Raw genomic sequence first — 18037 nt, forward strand, 5'->3', positions numbered from 1 at the left:
CCACAAATGGGCTTGGTGGTGGAGAATCCTTGTTACTCGCATAGCACAGCAAGATAAGTTCGATATACCCAACCCTTCGCGCTACAACAGTGACCACTCGTGTGGAGCAACACCGCGAAGCACCAGTCCGACTATCCGCAAAGCCAACAGGTTCTTTGCACTAAAGCGATGACCACCTGCAAAGCCATGCCTGCTCTTTCAGGTGCATCAACACAGTCTGCAAAGCGTCCCCGCTCCTCGTAGCCTACTCCACCGCGAACAGGACTCTTGGCGCTGGACTAAGAAGGAAATTTCAGCTGGACTAAACTGGTCTCTGAAACCGCCCCAAGCTCCATCATCGTCAATGTGAACTTGTGAATTTCTCCTGGACCCACATGACCAGACAGTTGCTACTTTGTGTTTTTTGGCGCTATTTTAGACTTAAATCGTAAAAAAAATCACATCCTCAGTTCTACTGATTGGATTTTTGTTGTTTTGGTCTTGTTTTCTTTATTACATATTGCTCTATTTTTCTAAACTGGTATGGGATCCTTATATGGTGTGTTTTCACTGTGTTACTGTTTGTGTAAATCTCCAAATACTTTACACATTGCCTCCGAGCTAGCCCTGACTGCTCTGTGCTAAGCAACCAGAGGGCTGAACACAGGTTAATTTGGAGTTTGATTGTGACTTCACCATGACAAGCATAGTGGTTGCCCTTTGAGGAGGGCTCACACCCCAGTCAACTAACAACCTAATTTCTTACATTACCCAAAAGCCTTACAGTCTCCAAAAGCAGTTTGATGGCTCAGAGTAAAGCACTCTTAACAGACCCAGGATAACCACCAACCACCATAACCACCATACATGTTTTCGGAAAGATTACTAAAAGCATCAACCGCATGCCCGGTGGTTGCCAGGGCCTCTCTGGTGTTTTATGGCACCCCAAGGTGTATTCAGGTATGCTGTGGTGACCTTCTACCACCAATGGGAGTGACGACGAACAACGCATGTTGACACATGCATCATTGCAACTACGTTTTCTCACCCATCATATATTGCACCTGTAGCAACACAAGTGAGGGTAAACTTACAAATAAATTCAATGCCTCAGATAGCAAGTTAATTTCCAAACTCACCATAGATAAAATAATTTGAGTCCCTAAAGATATGCACTGCCTTACATGATGAAACAGTCTATGTGCAAGTATATCACATAATTTGACAATTATATTCATTATTTGATGATTTTGTAATTATGTTTTTTTAACTGAAGTAAACATATTTGATGAGAATTAGATGATTATATGATATATTCAATTTTGCACAATATCTGACGGGTGTTAAAATGGTTAGAAAGAGCTAAAGGAAGCTTTTCACATTCTTCTCCTCCAAATATGTCCCATCAAAATGACCTTTTTCTCACAGTACCTCTGAAAGTGTAATTTGTCCTTTTTCAGATCTTGCAATAGGACTATCTGGGCCACTTTTGGTATAGAGATCTCCGATAAATTTTCTGGGGGAAAAAACAAGAAAAAATACAAAAATAGCATGAATTATTAACGAAATTCTCAAAGTGACTATGTTCCTATAAGGAAGCCCTCCTTTGGCGGCAGGGGGCACGCAGTCTTGCAGCAGTGACTCTTATCAAGGCACGTCATACATTAATGCGAGGAAATTTCCAGTCCACTGCTGGCAATCTTTATGATCACATTAACCTGACCAAAAAAAAGCCATGCCTAGCTGTGAAAGAACACCAGATTGATCTTATATAAAATCTTTTCCGGGGGAAAAAGCAACAGTATATCGAAAAATCCTAAAAGGTAGTTAGTTAAAAGTGTTTGCTTACATAACAAATTGGTCAGAATTTTGCAGCATTTGTCCCCTAATGTGTAACTCATCCCATTACATTACTTGAGAATACCATATATAACACCAGCAACTACATATTTAATATAATTACCAGTGACATCACATGGGTAGAACAGAGTCTAAATGTTTTCAGGAAGATTGTTCACAACCTGTCGCTATAAAACTAGAAGAGACCTGTTTTGTAACTCTCTAAATGTTCCTAATTTGCAGATGCATTAGTTTTTTTTAAATATTTCTTTTTAGTAACACAAGGCATCAAAATGAGTGCATAGTACAGAGGTTAAACATGCCCACATAGAATTACATCATATCAATAATAATTGGGGGGGTGGGAGAAGAAAGGGGGGGGGGCGAAATACTATTACATGCAAGGGTCACGGGGATGCAGGTATATCCAAAATAGTGTCAACTGGTGGACCACAAATCTCTCCCCTGTATCGATCCCACAACCCCCAAACAGTTACCCATTTACGAGGTCGGCCTCTTGCCCGGTAGACAGTCTTCTACCAGAACATACACCAGTCCATGCTCTCTTTCCATTCCTCAAGCATGGGCAGTTTCTTGGATCCCCACTGTTGTGCTATATTTCGTGTCGCTATCATTGCCCCTAGAGTGGCCCATCTGGTATGTGCTATGTTTAGATCTGTACGTTCCCAGATATTAAGGAGACATCTCCTCGCCTCTGGTAGCACCGTTACCCCCAGTACCACTCGCATAACATCATGTATCGCACTCCAATACTCCACCACATAATGACATTCCCAGAGGATATGGAGAAACGTGCCCACCTGACCACATCCTCGCCTGCACAAACCTTCTTCAGATAGCCCCATCCGGACCAAACGTGAACCTGTGACATAAACCATATGTAATATTTTCAACTGAACTAGCCTCAATTGCGCTGAAATCACAACCTCCCTCGGGGAGGACACGGCCGATTGCCAGTCTTCATCATCTAGTTCATTACCGTCCCTCGTCCATTTATCCCTCAACTCTACAAGGAGGTCTGCTCTGTGGTTAATCAATTTTGTATAAATCAAGGAAATAGTTCTATCCGACAAATGCCCATCCAATATTCTATCCTTCAATGGCGAGGCCTCGGGTATCTATTCTTCCACTGTTACCGCAGATTTTAGCGCAGGTTGAACTTGCGCATAGCGGAAATACTCCGCTCCATTCAACTCGAATTCGGTTTGTAATTCAGCAAACGTCTTAATCCTGCCCTTGACCCAAATATCGCCAATAGTAGCAATCCCTATCAAGTCCCACTTATCAAAACCCTTCATTTTCCAAAGCTTGCCCGGTCTGTCCGATCCAAACAGTGGGGTGGCCAGCGTAAGTCGGCCTCTCCATCCCAAAGAGCTAGTGGCGTCGTGCCATATCCGCACCACTACCTCGTTGGTCCCGTCAAACTTTTCCCTGCCGACTTGGCATATAAAGCTCTATTATAATTTCCACCAGGAAGCAGCCACCTATCCATCGCATATCCGGGGTCCGAACCAGGCCCTGGTTTATGGCTGCCAATTGAGAAGCCCAATAGTATCTCCTGATGTCAGGGAAGTTGATACCACCGTCGTACCACAGCAACGTCAATTTAGCCAAGGCAATATGAGGTCTACCCTCCCATAACAGACCACGCTGCACCCCCTCAACCTCTCGGAAATAACTGGCCGGGACTATATCTAATGTATTCTGGAGGGCGTAGAGAAAACGAGGCAAGGACATCATCTTAAAAAGGGCCGCCTGCCCCAACAGGGAGAGAGGTAGCTTCCTCCAGCTATTTGCGTCGCTTCTTAATCTAACCAAAGGGGGAAGGAGGTTTCTCTCGTATCAGACTGTGGGATCCATTGAAATAAAGATCCCCAGATACTTAAACCCATCAGTAGCGATTTGAATCTGACAATTTCACGGGGGAATCGGGTTGTCACTGCTCAGAACAAACAAATAGGATTTCCCCCAATTGATAGTAAGCCCCGAGTTCCTACCGTAGGAGGCCAAAACATCACAGACGACAATTAGGGACTTTCTGGGCGAGGTCAAATAGAGCAGAATGTCATCCGCGTATAAATAGGTCCGGTCCTCTAACTGAGGGGACCATCGAATACTCCAAATTGAGGACTCCCAGCGGATCCAGGCCGCCAAAGGCTTAAGTGCCAGTGAAATTATAAGGGGAGAGAGCGGATATCCCTGTCGGGTGCCTCGCCCAAGACAAAATGTTGCCGAAACTCGGTTATTTACTACCACCTGTGCAAGAGGATCAGTATACAACAAACGCACCCAACGAATAAACTCCGGACCAAATCCAAACTTAACCAAGACTGCCCACAAATACGGGCATTCTACCATGTCAAATGCCATTGTTGCGTCGAGCGACGCTATTATAGCCTGTTCCTTCAGGGTATGAGCTCTGGCCAATACTCTGTGTAACCTGCGAAGATTCAAAGCCGTATTTCTATGGGGAATAAAGCCTGATTGATCAGCATGTATCAGTCCGCTAATCACCTTAACAAGCCTGTTAGATGATAGTTTGGCGAGAATCTTAGGCTCCGCATTCAGTAACGAGATAGGCCTATACGAGGCACAGTTGGTTTTTGATTTCCCTTCCTTATGGATAACTACGCTAGACGCCACCCTCTGATCATACGGTAATACTCCCTGGTCTTGTGCTGCCACAAACATACCCCTAAGGTAGGGGGCAATCTTATCCGGCCTAAGCTTATACAACTCGATCTGGAGGCCGTTAAGGCCTAGTGCCTTACCAGAGTTCAAAGAGCGCACTGCCAGGGCCACTTCGTCCGCAGCGAGGGCACTGTCCATAAAATCGCGGTCTTCCTTAGTCAGGCATGGGAGTTGGATATCTCGCAATAACAAGTGAAAATCCTCCTCTGGCCGCCCCACGACCGAGGTGTACACTATTCAAAAATATTCCGCAAAACTATCCACTATCCCCTGGGGGTCTGTTATTCGCGCTCCATCAGCCGTCTTAAGGTCCGGGACAACACGATCTGCTCTGTCTTTCTTATCTAACCAGGCGATAAGCTTCCCGTCCTTATCCCAGACATCATATAACCGGCCCTGCTGCTCTCTACTTAGTGCTCTGGCGCTATCAGTGACTAACGCTCTGTGCTCAAGCTGCTTGAGATAAGGACATGCAGTTTAGCACGGGTCACCTCTTGCTCCAATTCCGCCTCAATACGAGTGATCTCAAATTCTACTTTTACAATTTCTTCGTTCCGATCCTTCTTTGCTCCTGCAATCAGCGATAAAGCCTGGCCCCTTATAACTGCCTTAAAAGCCTCCCAAAGCGAAAGCGGAGATGACATCGATCCCTCATTCTCCTGAAAATAATGTTCTAATGTCTTCAGCAGGTCCTTACGGATTTTAGGATTGCGCATGTACCAAGGATTAATGGGGGCTATCCTACCGCCCAATCCCGAAGTTATATTGAATCTGAACCAGAGTAGCGAATTATCCGATATGCCCCTAGCTAGGTGTGTAGCTTCTGTGATGGAATATGCTTGGGACGCCGGCACTAAACAGTGATCAATACGTGAAAGACTACCATGGGCACCAGAGTGGAAGATGTACTGTCGTTGGTCCGGATGAAACAATCTCCAACCATCAACCAAACCCAATGCATCCATAAACTCAGGAAGCCATCTTTGCGCCCGCCCCGTATCTCTAGGTGGATGCCTATCCATAGTGCCGAAGACCACAGCATTAAAATCACCTCCCAAGATCAAAAGACCCCTCGGGAGGTCCAGAAGGACTTTCCCCAAATCTACGAAAGCGTTACCTGCATACCTGGGGGGACGTAGACCGACAACAAGGAGAGGGTGTGTCCCTCCCAACGACCCGACACCCCTATATATCTGCCCCTATCATCCTCAATAATGGAGTCAATCACCATCTGGAGCGTCTTCCTAATCAGAACCCCCACCACCCTGGACCCTGAAGTGAACCCTGCATGCGCCACCAATCGATACCCCATTCTGTGCATCGCCTTGCATGAGTTGCCCACTAAATGCGTCTCCTGAAGCAGGACTACATCAGGGGCATGACGTTTAAGACACTGAAGAACCACACTACGTTTAATTTTGTCCCCCAACCCGTTTATATTCCAACTCAACACCTTCATCCCCCTATCCCCCATCATAAAACATGAAGTGGGTCATTCTCCCCTCCAACTCCTGCACCTTGAACATGCTATTATTCTGTACGAAGCCTTGAAATGCAAAACCTATAACAAACAATACAAAAAAATAACAACAAAAAACCACCCCCAAACACACCTCATTCCCCACCCCCCTCCCTGCACCCCTGCTCACGGTGTTCATCCGCCCCCAACTCGCTGTGTGCCTGTCGCCCCATACTCTAACTACTAAACTATCGAAAAGTAACTCTGAGGAGGAGTGCGACCCCCGATTCCCCGCCAGATCCCATATGTTTATTCGACCTGTTCCAACATTTTCTACATCTGACTTGTCTGCGAATTCTTTTCAGTCAGATTCCACCCCCCAACTTAGTCCAACACCACCTGCAATAATGTTAGTTCTTATTCTTGCTCTTGCGCGCCGGCTCCTTCATCTCCACTCCTTCGCTGCTGGTCATTCTGAGAGGAAATGGTCTCAAACCAGTCCGAAACAATTTCAGGATTGTCCAAGAATATCGCCCTGCCCGCCTGTTCAACTCTCAACTTGGCGGGGTACATCATGGCATACTTCAACCCTTTATCTTGAGGTTTCCTTTTGACACCCATGAAGGTTTACCGTTGTTTCTGTACCGCCTGCGTAAAGTCCGAAAAAAACTTAGGGTGGAGTTCTCATACTGCAGAGAGCCCCCAGTCCTGGAGGCTTGCAGGATAGCGTCTCTGTCCCTGAAATTAAGCACCCTCGCAATCATCGGTCTGGGCGGTGCCCCTGGTCGCCGTCTCCCACCCGGTATCCTGTGCGCTCTTTCAACTGTAAAGAAATTTCCCAGGCCTCTGGGTTTCAAATGATTGAGAATGATGTCTTCAATAAAAAGATCAGCGGCCTGTCCCTCAGCCTTTTCAGGCACTCCAATAATACGCACGTTGTTTCTACGGGCCCTCCCTTCATATTCTGTAAACAGCTGAGCTCTCGCAACTACATTAAGGTAAGGATAAACATAGAAAATTGTGACATAAACAATTAAACAAACAGAAGCAGATGCAGATTCTTGGGTGTTTCTTTCTTTTTAGCAAGATGATGATTTAATGTGTCCACACATGAAGAACAGTCCACAGTTAGCCGACACGTGTTTCGTCGTGCTTCGGTGAGTCAACACGACTCTTCAGGGCTGGTAATACAAAATGACGTATGTATAGATATTCATTATTGAATATTGCATCTTTAACATAATGCATTGGTGACAAGGGTGCATCACACATGCATTTATGACGTGTGGTGTACAACCCACACTGCGATTGCGGTTTTGTGGTGACGCAGTTCTGTTTAGGCGCAATTCACTCAAAGGTGATTGTGAGTATCCTAAGGTGGATGTGTGCCTGGTGGGACACGAGGTCGTGATTAAAGTTGAGTGTCTATCATGTGTGACAAGCACACGGTGATCCTACACAAAAAGGTCTTCACGTGAAGAACATGCCATGCGAATGTGACGAACATATAGTGCATCTAGTTTGTGAATTGTGGCAAAACAAGCCCCTGAGGGGCGTGTGAACTAGGTGAAAAATCTATAGTGCTGGTGGTGCCTATAGCAAAGTGTGAAGGAAGAAGAATTTCTCTCTGAAGAGGTTAGAGTTCATACCTTGTGGCTCAACTTAGATTAAATGAGTTGAGATCGGTCTCGTTCTCGTTGTAGGATTATGGCTATGTGGCAATAAGGAGGAGGTAGAGGGAAAGAGAAAAAGGGCATAAGGAAGGCATCAAAAAAGGGGAAATGTCAAGGAACGTCTAAGTTTGCGAGAGGAGATAAAAGGAGAGAATGTTCTTACCAATACGTGGTCACATTCTAAATCTAATGGGTTGCTGTAATGGTTCGTCAGGTTTAGTTAGGAGCAAGGAGGTATTCCTGCTTCTATGTATCGTCCAATAGGGGAAATGATGATTTCCAAGTTCAAGCTATATAAAAAAGATAAACACACATTTCATGTGTTGTCAGGGTCAAGATCTTGTTTATAGTGTGACTCTTTATCACGTTATGACTAGGTTTACGAGTCTGGTTAGGTAAAACGAAGCATGTAAGTACCTTAATACGGGTGCGTATGAAGCTGTACCGGGAGGGGATCCACCTGCTAGGGCGCTGTGGAAACGGGTGCGTTTCACTTTCGCGATGTTCTGTGTTGGGAAACACAAGTAGATAAGAACAGGTTTAGAATGAGCACAAGAAAAAAACCAGAAGAGACAAAGTCGCTGCTGGTGTAGGTCGATACTAAGTGGGGATTAACATGATCGTGTGAAACGATCAAATCGTGTAAAACGGTTAGAGTCGGTGTGGAAATGGGTTCAGAAACTCACCAGGAGTACGGTATCCCTCCTCTGTTGATTCCCAGTCGCCGTGTTTCGAAAGACGGACACGTGACCGGAAGGGAGGTGCCTCTTTATTCCGGGTTTGTTCATCGGAAAAAACAGACTGTATTCCGGTTTTCCAGGCTGCCATCTTTGAGAGGACAGCTGATATGGAGACGCGCTTAGTGTTAAAGTGTAACACTGTTTGTGAATGAGTAGGAGTATACTAGTGAGCCATAGTTTATATGGACTTAATAATAGCGAGTATTAGAGCAGTATATGAAACATATGACTGTTTGGCAATTGGCAAATTGAAATCTTAATGACCTTACGGCCGACACGATCGTTTGGAGTTGTGTTATTGTTAGTATCGTATTTCGGTTAAAACACTCTATAGGTTAGTTGTTCCCATATACTGAGCAATGAACTCATATGGCCGCATAAAAACATCGTGACAGTGAACCAATATGCCAAGTGACGCTTGCTGAAAAGAAGTTGGCGAGTTAGAGGGTGAGAGTGCTACATCAACCAACCCATTCGTGACTTTGCTAATCATGCTGTCAACAACACTTTATCATGTCATGCTTGTGACATTGTTTAGATGACATTATACTTTAGACAGTTAGGCAAGTAGATATACAATTCTATACATATTATCATGAACATGTGTGTGTGACAGTATACAATATGTAAGCGTTTATATGATTCCAAAAATATATAGCTAGATGATAGCAATAACTATAACCAGGCATGAGATTCTTTGTGTGGTGAATACCTGAGATTCAGAGTCAGTATCTCACTTAATGGATTCCAAGGGGTGACAATCAGTCGCCCAAGAAATATTGTAACTCTGGGTCGTAGTTAAGCCCCTGTTCCACGCATTGTAGACGCATGATCCATGTAGCTTCCCTACGTCTGAGTGTAAGTTCTCGGTTACCACCTCTGATGTTGAGGGGAATCATATCTATCCCAAAGACACGCACTTTGATGTCATCCTCCAAGGGTTGACATTCTGCTACATGTAATGCTACTGGGTATTTGGGATCTCTTCTTTGGATGGCTCTCATGTGTTCCGCTATTCTATCCTTGAGAGCCCTGATTGTGCTGCCTACATACATTTTGCCACATTGGCACTCGATTATGTATATTACGAATTTCGTTAGGCATGTGATGTTATGTTTGATTTTGTATATTGTTCGGTCGAAACCCTGGAACGTTTTGGTACCATGTTTGCCCCAAATACACATGGAACAGAAACCACATTTGTGGAATCCTAAGCCTCGTGTAGTGAGCCAATCCCGAACTGTTGTGTTCGGAGGAACCGTGGGGCTGAGTTTGTTTCTGAGAGTGAAGCCCTTTCTGTATGTGATGGAAGGTTTAGCGGGCAAAAAATCTTTAAGAACAGGATCTCCTGTTAGGAGTTTCCAGTGCTTGTTGAAACTCTTTCTGGTGGTGTGGTTAAGTGCGTTAAATTCTGTTATTAGTCTGATCTTCTGACTGGAGGATTCAGGCTCCGTGAGTGTCTTAAGACAATCTGGTCTCGAGGTGACTCTGGCCCTTTGTTCCGCTTTCCTTAGGGATGCATGTGAGTATCCTCTTTTGCGGAATCTGTCTCTCATGTTGGAAATGCAATTCTCAAATTCAGTGGATTCACTACAATTCCGTTTGGCTCTTAGATATTCTCCATACGGAATTGAGCGTATCTGGTGTTCAGGGTGGGAACTGGATGCATGGAGTATAATTAATTAATTAATTAAGTGCTTGTATAGTGCTGGAATCACTCCCGAAGGGGTACCTCCGCGCTTCGACCGCTGCGAAACCCTTCCTGGCTTCCCTGAGAGATGGTCCCTTAATGGGTATCTCCAGGGTGAGACCAGGCATCCCCGGCGGTCTGGTGGGGCCGTTAGTGAAGATGAGGCAAGCTAGTGCCCAGAGTTGCTGAGTGTGATCGCTGATCAGAGTGGGCACCGAGGCGAGAGAATTATCGAGTCCGCTGACCCTGGTCCAGAAACCTGCCGCGTCGGGAATCGAACCCTGGTCCCGGGCCGTCCTCTGCTCTCGGGTCTGCCGCCTCTAACCAGTGAGCCACACTACTAAATAGAGTTGTAGGACGTGGGTTTCCTGAACAACTTGGAGTGTAGTTGTTTTTCTTTGACGTAGAATTCAAGGTCCAGAAATTCCATCCTATTTAGGCTGTGTCGCATAGTAAAACTAATTTCCCATGTATTTCTATTCAGATGTTCGAAGAAGGAAAAAAGTAATTCCTCAGTGCCAGACCACAATAAAAAACAGTCGTCAATATATCGACCCCAAAAGAGTATGGAGTCGATATATTCTGCTCCTTTGGTACCCCAAATTAGATCAGCCTCCAAAGCCCCCATGAAGAGATTGGCAAAGGAGGGTGAAAATTTTGAGCCCATGGCTACTCCCTTTTTCTGTCGATATCACTTGCGATCAAAAATAAAAAAATTATTCTCTAGGATAATAGCCATCATATGTAACAACATGTTGGTATGCGCCCAGAGTGAGGCCGGTCTGTTAGATAGCAGTTTGGTCATGGCTGATAAGCCAAGTTTAGGGTTGATGCTGGTGTATAAAGATACCACATCCATGGTGACCAATGTCGTGCCTTGTTGCCATTCCATGTCTGACATGATGCTCAATATATGTTTTGAGTCTTGTATGTGCGATGGTAAGTTTTTGACTAGAGGTCCCAAAAACAGATCAACATACTCTGCAATTCTTTCAGTGGGACCCCCAATTCCTGATACTATCGGTCTGCCAGGAGGAAAAGGTAAATTTTTATGGATTTTAGGCAGTGTGTATACCCAAGGGAAAGTGGGTCTAAACACTTTGAGATAAAGGTACTCATTGTCATCCAGAAGACCAGATTGTTTCCACTTTAATAGAAGTCCATTTAGTAAAAGTGTTAAAGGACCCATGGGATTATGAGTAAGTAGCTCATAACATGAGTCATCATTAAGTTGGTTTTGGATCTCATTGTTGTAATGGGCCAGATCCATAACCACAACATTGCCCCCTTTGTCTGCCTCCCTGATGATGATGTCAGGATTATTGCTTAAAGTGGCTAACTGTGGACTGTTCTTCATGTGTGGACACATTAAATCATCATCTTGCTAAAAAGAAAGAAACACCCAAGAATCTGCATCTGCTTCTGTTTGTTTAATTGTTTATGTCACAATTTTCTATGTTTATCCTTACCTTAATGTAGTTGCGAGAGCTCAGCTGTTTACATGTTGTTAAGTCTTTGACTTTATTTGGACGGTTAAGGGCTTTTTTCGTCTGCTCTTCACGCACTACTTACCTACCGACTTACACCATACTCTGTAACGTAGAAATTGAGGCAGAGCGCCCTTAGCATCTGTAATCCTTAAAAAAACCCTGTGCAGCTAGCTTCCTCCCTTCATATTCATCCAATTTGCGACTCGTGACTTCACTTGAGATTTTGAGATCGCGAACTTCGTGTTGTACCAGAGCCACATCATTAGTAAGACTGGATGTTTTGATGTCTAGTGATTTTACCTTTTCACTGGTCTTTGTGAGGTCCGCTCGGATTAAATTAACCTCTATTGTGACCGCGTCAAGCTTATGATCTAGGGATTCCATCTTCTTGCGAGGGAGGTTTTCACCCCGTCGATCGCGGTCATCACATCCTGTAGCGTAGGCTCTGTTGTAGCGGCCGAGTCCCCCGCACTCCCATCTTGCGATTTCCCGAACCCAGTCAGTGACCCTCTGGGTTGCGTGTAGCGATCCAATTTGTTAGCTTGGGTGTATCTAGCTCCTCTAGCCGTCTTGGATTGTTGTTTTTCAATGTCGCCATTCTGAGAACAGAGGTGAGCAAAGCAAAGCAAAGCAAGGAACAGCAGAGATCCCACGACGGGGCGCTAGATAATGTGCACAGCTACACTGACCACACTGTATGCACTCCTGCTCAGTCAGCGCAGTCCTTCATCCGCCGCTCGAACCCGCTCTTCAGGGTGGGGGAGCAGGGGGGTGGTGAATAACCAAGCCGCACCAATCACCCAGTACACCAGATCGACCTGCAGCATCCACCGTGATGGCCAATCAGCAGGGTGCCCCCTCGTCTTGACGGCATTTCATTGGTCCTCAAAGTGGGATATCCGCCACACCTCCAGCAGCAACCACAGCCGTTCTATGCCCTCCATCTCCAGCGCTACAGCTACCACACCTGGTCCACATACATCATGTTGGGGCCCTCTAGATTGTCACAGGCTTACCAACTTACGGTCTTGGGCTCCCTGCTTTCATCCAACTTCATAGCCCAATGCAGCGTGCTTTATGGATTTCGCAGTCTAGCTGCCATACCAGCTTGACCTCGGATGCGGGCCTCGCCGATTCATACACCCCCACGGCGCGCGTGTCACACCGCCTGTGAGCCCATTTGTGAAGCACTGCGGGGTCAGCGAGGGGGGGTGGCGGAGTCCAGTAAGCACTGGGAGCGCGGTCGGGGTTTTCACGGGGCCGAGCCGGGGACTTCTGGTTTCGGCCCCGGTGTTGATTCACTGTGGTCGGGGTCTGCTTCCAACCTGTCGCCCTGGCTTTTGTTTTTCTACGATCTTTTTGTCCGGCTCTCAGGGGTCGATCGGGACGTAGGTTGCCGCGCCCGGCACCGCTTCCCTTTTGCGACCGATGTTTAAGGTCCGATTACAGGATGAAGTTCAGGATACACCCCGGGCGGTGGGGGTTTTGGGAGCCCGGGACTCAAGCGGCCATTTTGGACGCTCTTGTAGCTTCTCCTCTGCAGATGCATTAGTAAGGGTTTCATTTACCATCTTCTCATCAGTTTTACTCTCCCAGTTTCTTTATGCAACTATTACTGTCAATGACTGAGAAACAGACAAAAATGAATTGTGAGGGAGATATTATCTGGATCCTCAAGATTTAGACACTCGAATATGGAGTATAAAAATATTGTGGCACTGAAATATGGTGATTCAGGTATTGAGAACCAAAATATCCTAAAGGTAAGTGAACATAGGTAAGTACAGATTCACTATTCTTTGCTTAACATCCATGCACTTTGAAGATATGTTTTAAATATAAGAAATCCATACTTACTCATGTATATTCAGTTTCAAAATATTTTGGTTGTCGATTTAGGGCACAATATTTTTGTGCCAAGATATTTATATCTTGGTATTCCAGTGGTACACAAAACCCTACACACCAAGTGGGGGACCAACAGTACTGTGCTCAAAAGTATATCTTTATATTTCATTGTGTTTAAAGTCATTTAGTCATTTGGAAAGCCTTTACAGATTTGAAAAACGGGCTCCGCGAATACCAAAAAGCCATGTTGTGGTCACAAACCTCTAATTTGGAAATCGCAGGGTTTTTTGACTGAAAAATCAGTTTGTATATCTAGCCCCAAATGTCTATCAATATATTTCCAAAGTACATCAAAGTAGTAAACATGTAAACAAAAGTATGTGTGTCTGCTGGAATTTCAATCTCGTTTTTATTGACACTATGGGCCTCATTACGATGCCGCGACATAAAATTCGGGCACAAGGTCATCCGACAAGGGGTCCCAACAGCCCATGTAAAGGCTTTCAGAAACTGACATCCTAATCCCTATGGCGGTGCCTCCCCAGGCACCGCCTCCATTGTAAGGATTAGGCTCCAACTGCCGCCCCAACGGGACATTGAGGCTGTTGGAGGTGGCAGTCTGTCCCCCCGCCCAAATCACTCTGGCTGCCGGTATTGTAATATGGAGTTCGGACCGACATCCTGGATGTCGGGCAGACCTTCACCGACGGCCTGTCAGTGGCGGTCCGCCTGACATCGTAATCGGGCCCTATGTATTGCATCACTTCACTGCTTGTATTTCACTTATTACAACAGAGTTGTTTATGATTACCAGGCTTCTAGCAGCCCTCTGTGATAAACATATTATCTACTTTCTTTTTTACTTTAGTATACTTCATGATATTTTGGGTGTAGATATTTAGGCCACAATATTTTTGTACCACAATATTTAGAACTAGGTATTCCAGTAGTACGTGAGACTCTACACACCAAGTAGGGGCAACAGTATTGTGCTCAAAACTAAGTGTATCTTTATGCAGAGTTTCGTTTTATCTGAGGACCTGACTTACTGGTGACTTGGTAATCATGATCCCCTGTTAAAAGAGGGGCTACTTCCATCCACTCTTTAGCTTTATCTTCTCAACTTTAGTGCCCTCTTCCCAGAGGATTTGTTGTAGTTGCATTTATATTGTGCTACGTCCTCCTGATGAGGGACAGAAGCACATTTGACACCGGATAGCATGCTACTACGTGGGCATGTTTGGATCAAAGAGAGGGGGTCACTGGTGTAGCCTGTGTCTGAAGTGTTTTGATGTCGGTCATGATGACCAGAGGGATGCTCTCACAGTGGTTTTGGTTATGTGCCCTGGCACATGTTGTATCAAATATCGTGATAGATAAAATGCTTAGGCTTATAAAGGCACCCTTTGTGTGGAAGAAGAAAGGTTAATGAATGCATCGTGGCCACACGATAAGTGTGTTCCATAGACTGCCCCTATTGTGTCCCTGTAAAGATATAGCTGCAACTATGAACAGAGTGCAGTGAGGCACAATCAGGGATAGCTGTGCACTTAGTTGTGCCTCCCATCCTTGGTCAGTCTGTTTCCGTTTCTGGTTGCTTGATCCTATGTCATCCACCTATTCCAACTGACTGTAAGGGATTCTATCTACTGCTGTGGTACTCCTCATCATTAGCTTGGGAAGAGCCAAGTCTTCACTCACCTACTGAATTCCAGATGGTCTTCCATGTTTCTTGTCTTTGCTCGGAGAATGTTCCAAACAAATATGGAGAAGGTTGATGCACGGATGCATTTATTTTGGTACAGAGGGGATCAGCTGAGGTGCCACCCTAGGGCGGAAGGGGAATATCTGTGAATATATTTGCAACTTTACTTGAAGGAAGGTGGGTCCTTGCCATAGATGGCCCAGTGGATGATGCAAAGAGCTTGAAAGTGAAGAGCCTTTTATTGGTAGGCAGGAAAGGATTTAGTACAAGTAAAATGCTATTCCATTTGCATAGATGTAGAAGTTGTTCATCTACCACATTTTGGATTATCTGCCTTCATCACAGTAGTAAGAGTGGGGTCTGTGGGTAGAATGTTTGTTTAGTTGAGAAGAAATATGACAAAGAAGCTGGTAGCTAGAAGCTTCTGGGGAAAGCGTAGATGAAGACTTGCCAGAGAGTTGACATGATGTAGTAGGCACTTCGAGTGGCTTAGTTCAATTGAAGAGCCATGGTTGGGCTGAATACCATGATCACTCCAATGTTTTGCATTTATGTGAATATTTCTGCTAGCGCACTGAGTTTGTGGGGCCTGATGGTGAAGTTTTCCAATTCTTCCATGCTTCACAAGTTAGGATCTCTATTTTGGATGAGCCACGTTTATTAAGGATGACATATCTAGGAGTGGTAAAATTATCAAATCCTAAGGTATGCCAAGGGTGATGCTAAAATAGGTGATAGTATTGAGAGAGAGAGGAATGAGGAGGCAGACCTAAATGATTCTGGATCTGTCAGAGAGGAAAAAGGAAATCCAGTCGGAAGGGTGGTGGTAGACTGTCAAATGCAGTAAATACGTCCAGAAGCAGAAGTGAAGCAACTCCATTTCTCTTTACATGGTCTTCTGCTTGTTCCAGATACAAATAAGAGCAGTGCTGTGCCTCTAATATCTTAAAGACCTAAATATAGTTCAGTGGTTTCAAGGTAGGATGCTTTTTGAAGACAATGCAAATTTGGGCCAACAACACTCTTTCGATTACCCAGGAATGAGTAGTTTGAGATTGGACTACAGGCAGCTGGGTTTTTTGAATCTACAGTGTTCTTCACAAGTGATTAAAAGTAGGCGATTCATAAGTCTGAGTGGTAAATGCTTATAATGTCAGCTAGTTACTGACACTAGTCCTAGACTGAGCAGTTGCATTCATGGAGAAAGGGATGTTCTTGAAGGATTTTGCAGGGCAGGAGTTTGACGGTGAGCTGGAAGAGCCGTTAGCCTTCGCCAGATCCTCAAATTGAGAAAATGAGGGTTGACTGAATGAGACAAGAATGTGATGTGTGTCGATTAACGTGTTCTTCTAAATCTTGCCCGAGTGTCTAAATGGAGTGAGTTCTGCTTCTGGGGTGATCCAGTATACTCCTTTTAGAAAGAAGATCGTCCAGTTTGATGGTCCATCTACTCAACCCTCAAGTTATGAGATGCAGATACTCTGTCGCCATCGTCCCTCCAGGAGGAAGGTAGTACTGAGCTCATAACCTATCACTGAGCTTGCTTCCAGTCTGATCTAACCAATCTGCACCTCTCACACACAGAGTGGTGCCGTCACCTAAAACAGACAATGGCACATGGACCTTCTGTCCTGTGTACCCATCGACTATCTTGGCTCAAAGTTATCTAAAAGAACTTTGAATACTATATCTGCACCGTTTCTCTAAAGCTGTATTCTGCAAATCATTTCTTAGATTTGGCAGAGCCCAAACATTTCTGAATTGTTCCATAATTTGTAAAAACTCAATGTTGACGAACTGAGAGTAAAATATTACAGAAAAGTCTTCATGTTCCTGGTGAGCCCAATATATTCATTGCACCACCCAGGACTCACATTTGAAAATCAGAAAAGTAAAACAATGCATTAAAATTGGAATTAATTGTCCAATGCTTTCTAACAACAGAAGGAAAATGTTCCACAATAAAAAAAGCACTGTGGGAGCTTCTGTAAAAACTGATAAAATACAATTAGCAGTTTGCCATGCTTGAAAACTGAAGCCGAACAAAGGCTTCCTTGCTTCGCATACACAGGTCCCCTGATAATCGTCCCACTGAATAGCCGTGATTAATATGCCATGAAACCCGCAAGGACCATAGTTATTAATGGGTGCAATTTGTTTATGCTCCCATTAAAATACTAAGAGGGCTCACATAATGAAATTGTGGCACCAGACAATTGCAAGATCTAAATAATGGGCTATTGAAATTCTCAGTGGGTGAATTGCTTCCTAGCAAAAGCAGTAGACCCTCCTGAATGAGAGAGACTTTGGTCAATCCAATAGGGAATTTGTATTGGAGGAATTCATTAATTGGAAAATTCAAGTGGAACACCGCTGGGAATTTTGGAGCAGAGAAATCAAAGCAATTTTCAATAAACTGAAAAACTTTCCTACGTACTGTATAAAGGTTTATAAATTCCAAGCATATGCAGTTGCCCACCCTACAGATAAAAGGACCGCTCTGCGAGTTCACAAAAATAATAAATGCCCATCAATATTCAGAACATGAATTTGATGGTAATAGCTTACACAATACACGCGAGATGATTTCTAATTCCAAGTGGCAGCATTTCTTATGCCAATCACACATCTGGTCTGTCAAAACAAACCTACACAAATTATGGGTGTGAGACTCATTTTGGCATTCACTAACCAGATGCTTCAGGGTTTTGAAGCAGATCATACTTGGAGAAAGAAAATCTATATTTCCACACACTAAATTCTTTGGGAAACCTATGCAAAAGTTTATTGAATGGCACAGCAGGAGAACCCTCTTCCTATTGTCTCCCTTGTGCCCAAGGTCATAGGTGAAAAATTGGTCATCTCACCAGAAATGGGCAGTATATAGGACCTTGGAGTATCC

The 18037-nt window shown here is 44.6% G+C and overlaps 1 protein-coding gene across 1 annotated transcript in view; it reads right to left on the reverse strand.

Annotated features, from left to right (window-relative positions):
* The window catches only part of EPHX2 (epoxide hydrolase 2), a gene marked incomplete at its 3' end in the record, with an annotated part of 433424 nt that overhangs the window by 358666 nt on the left and 56721 nt on the right, over positions 1–18037 (reverse strand). Inside the window, exon 2 of the mRNA XM_086948495.1 lies at positions 1411–1495. Coding sequence (XP_086804621.1) covers positions 1411–1495 — 85 coding nt within the window. The remainder of the gene's footprint in view (positions 1–1410; positions 1496–18037) is intronic.

The sequence above is a fragment of the Lissotriton vulgaris genome, unplaced genomic scaffold (genome assembly GCF_964263255.1).
Source record: "Lissotriton vulgaris unplaced genomic scaffold, aLisVul1.2 SCAFFOLD_254, whole genome shotgun sequence".
NCBI classification, from domain to species: Eukaryota; Metazoa; Chordata; class Amphibia; order Caudata; family Salamandridae; genus Lissotriton; species Lissotriton vulgaris.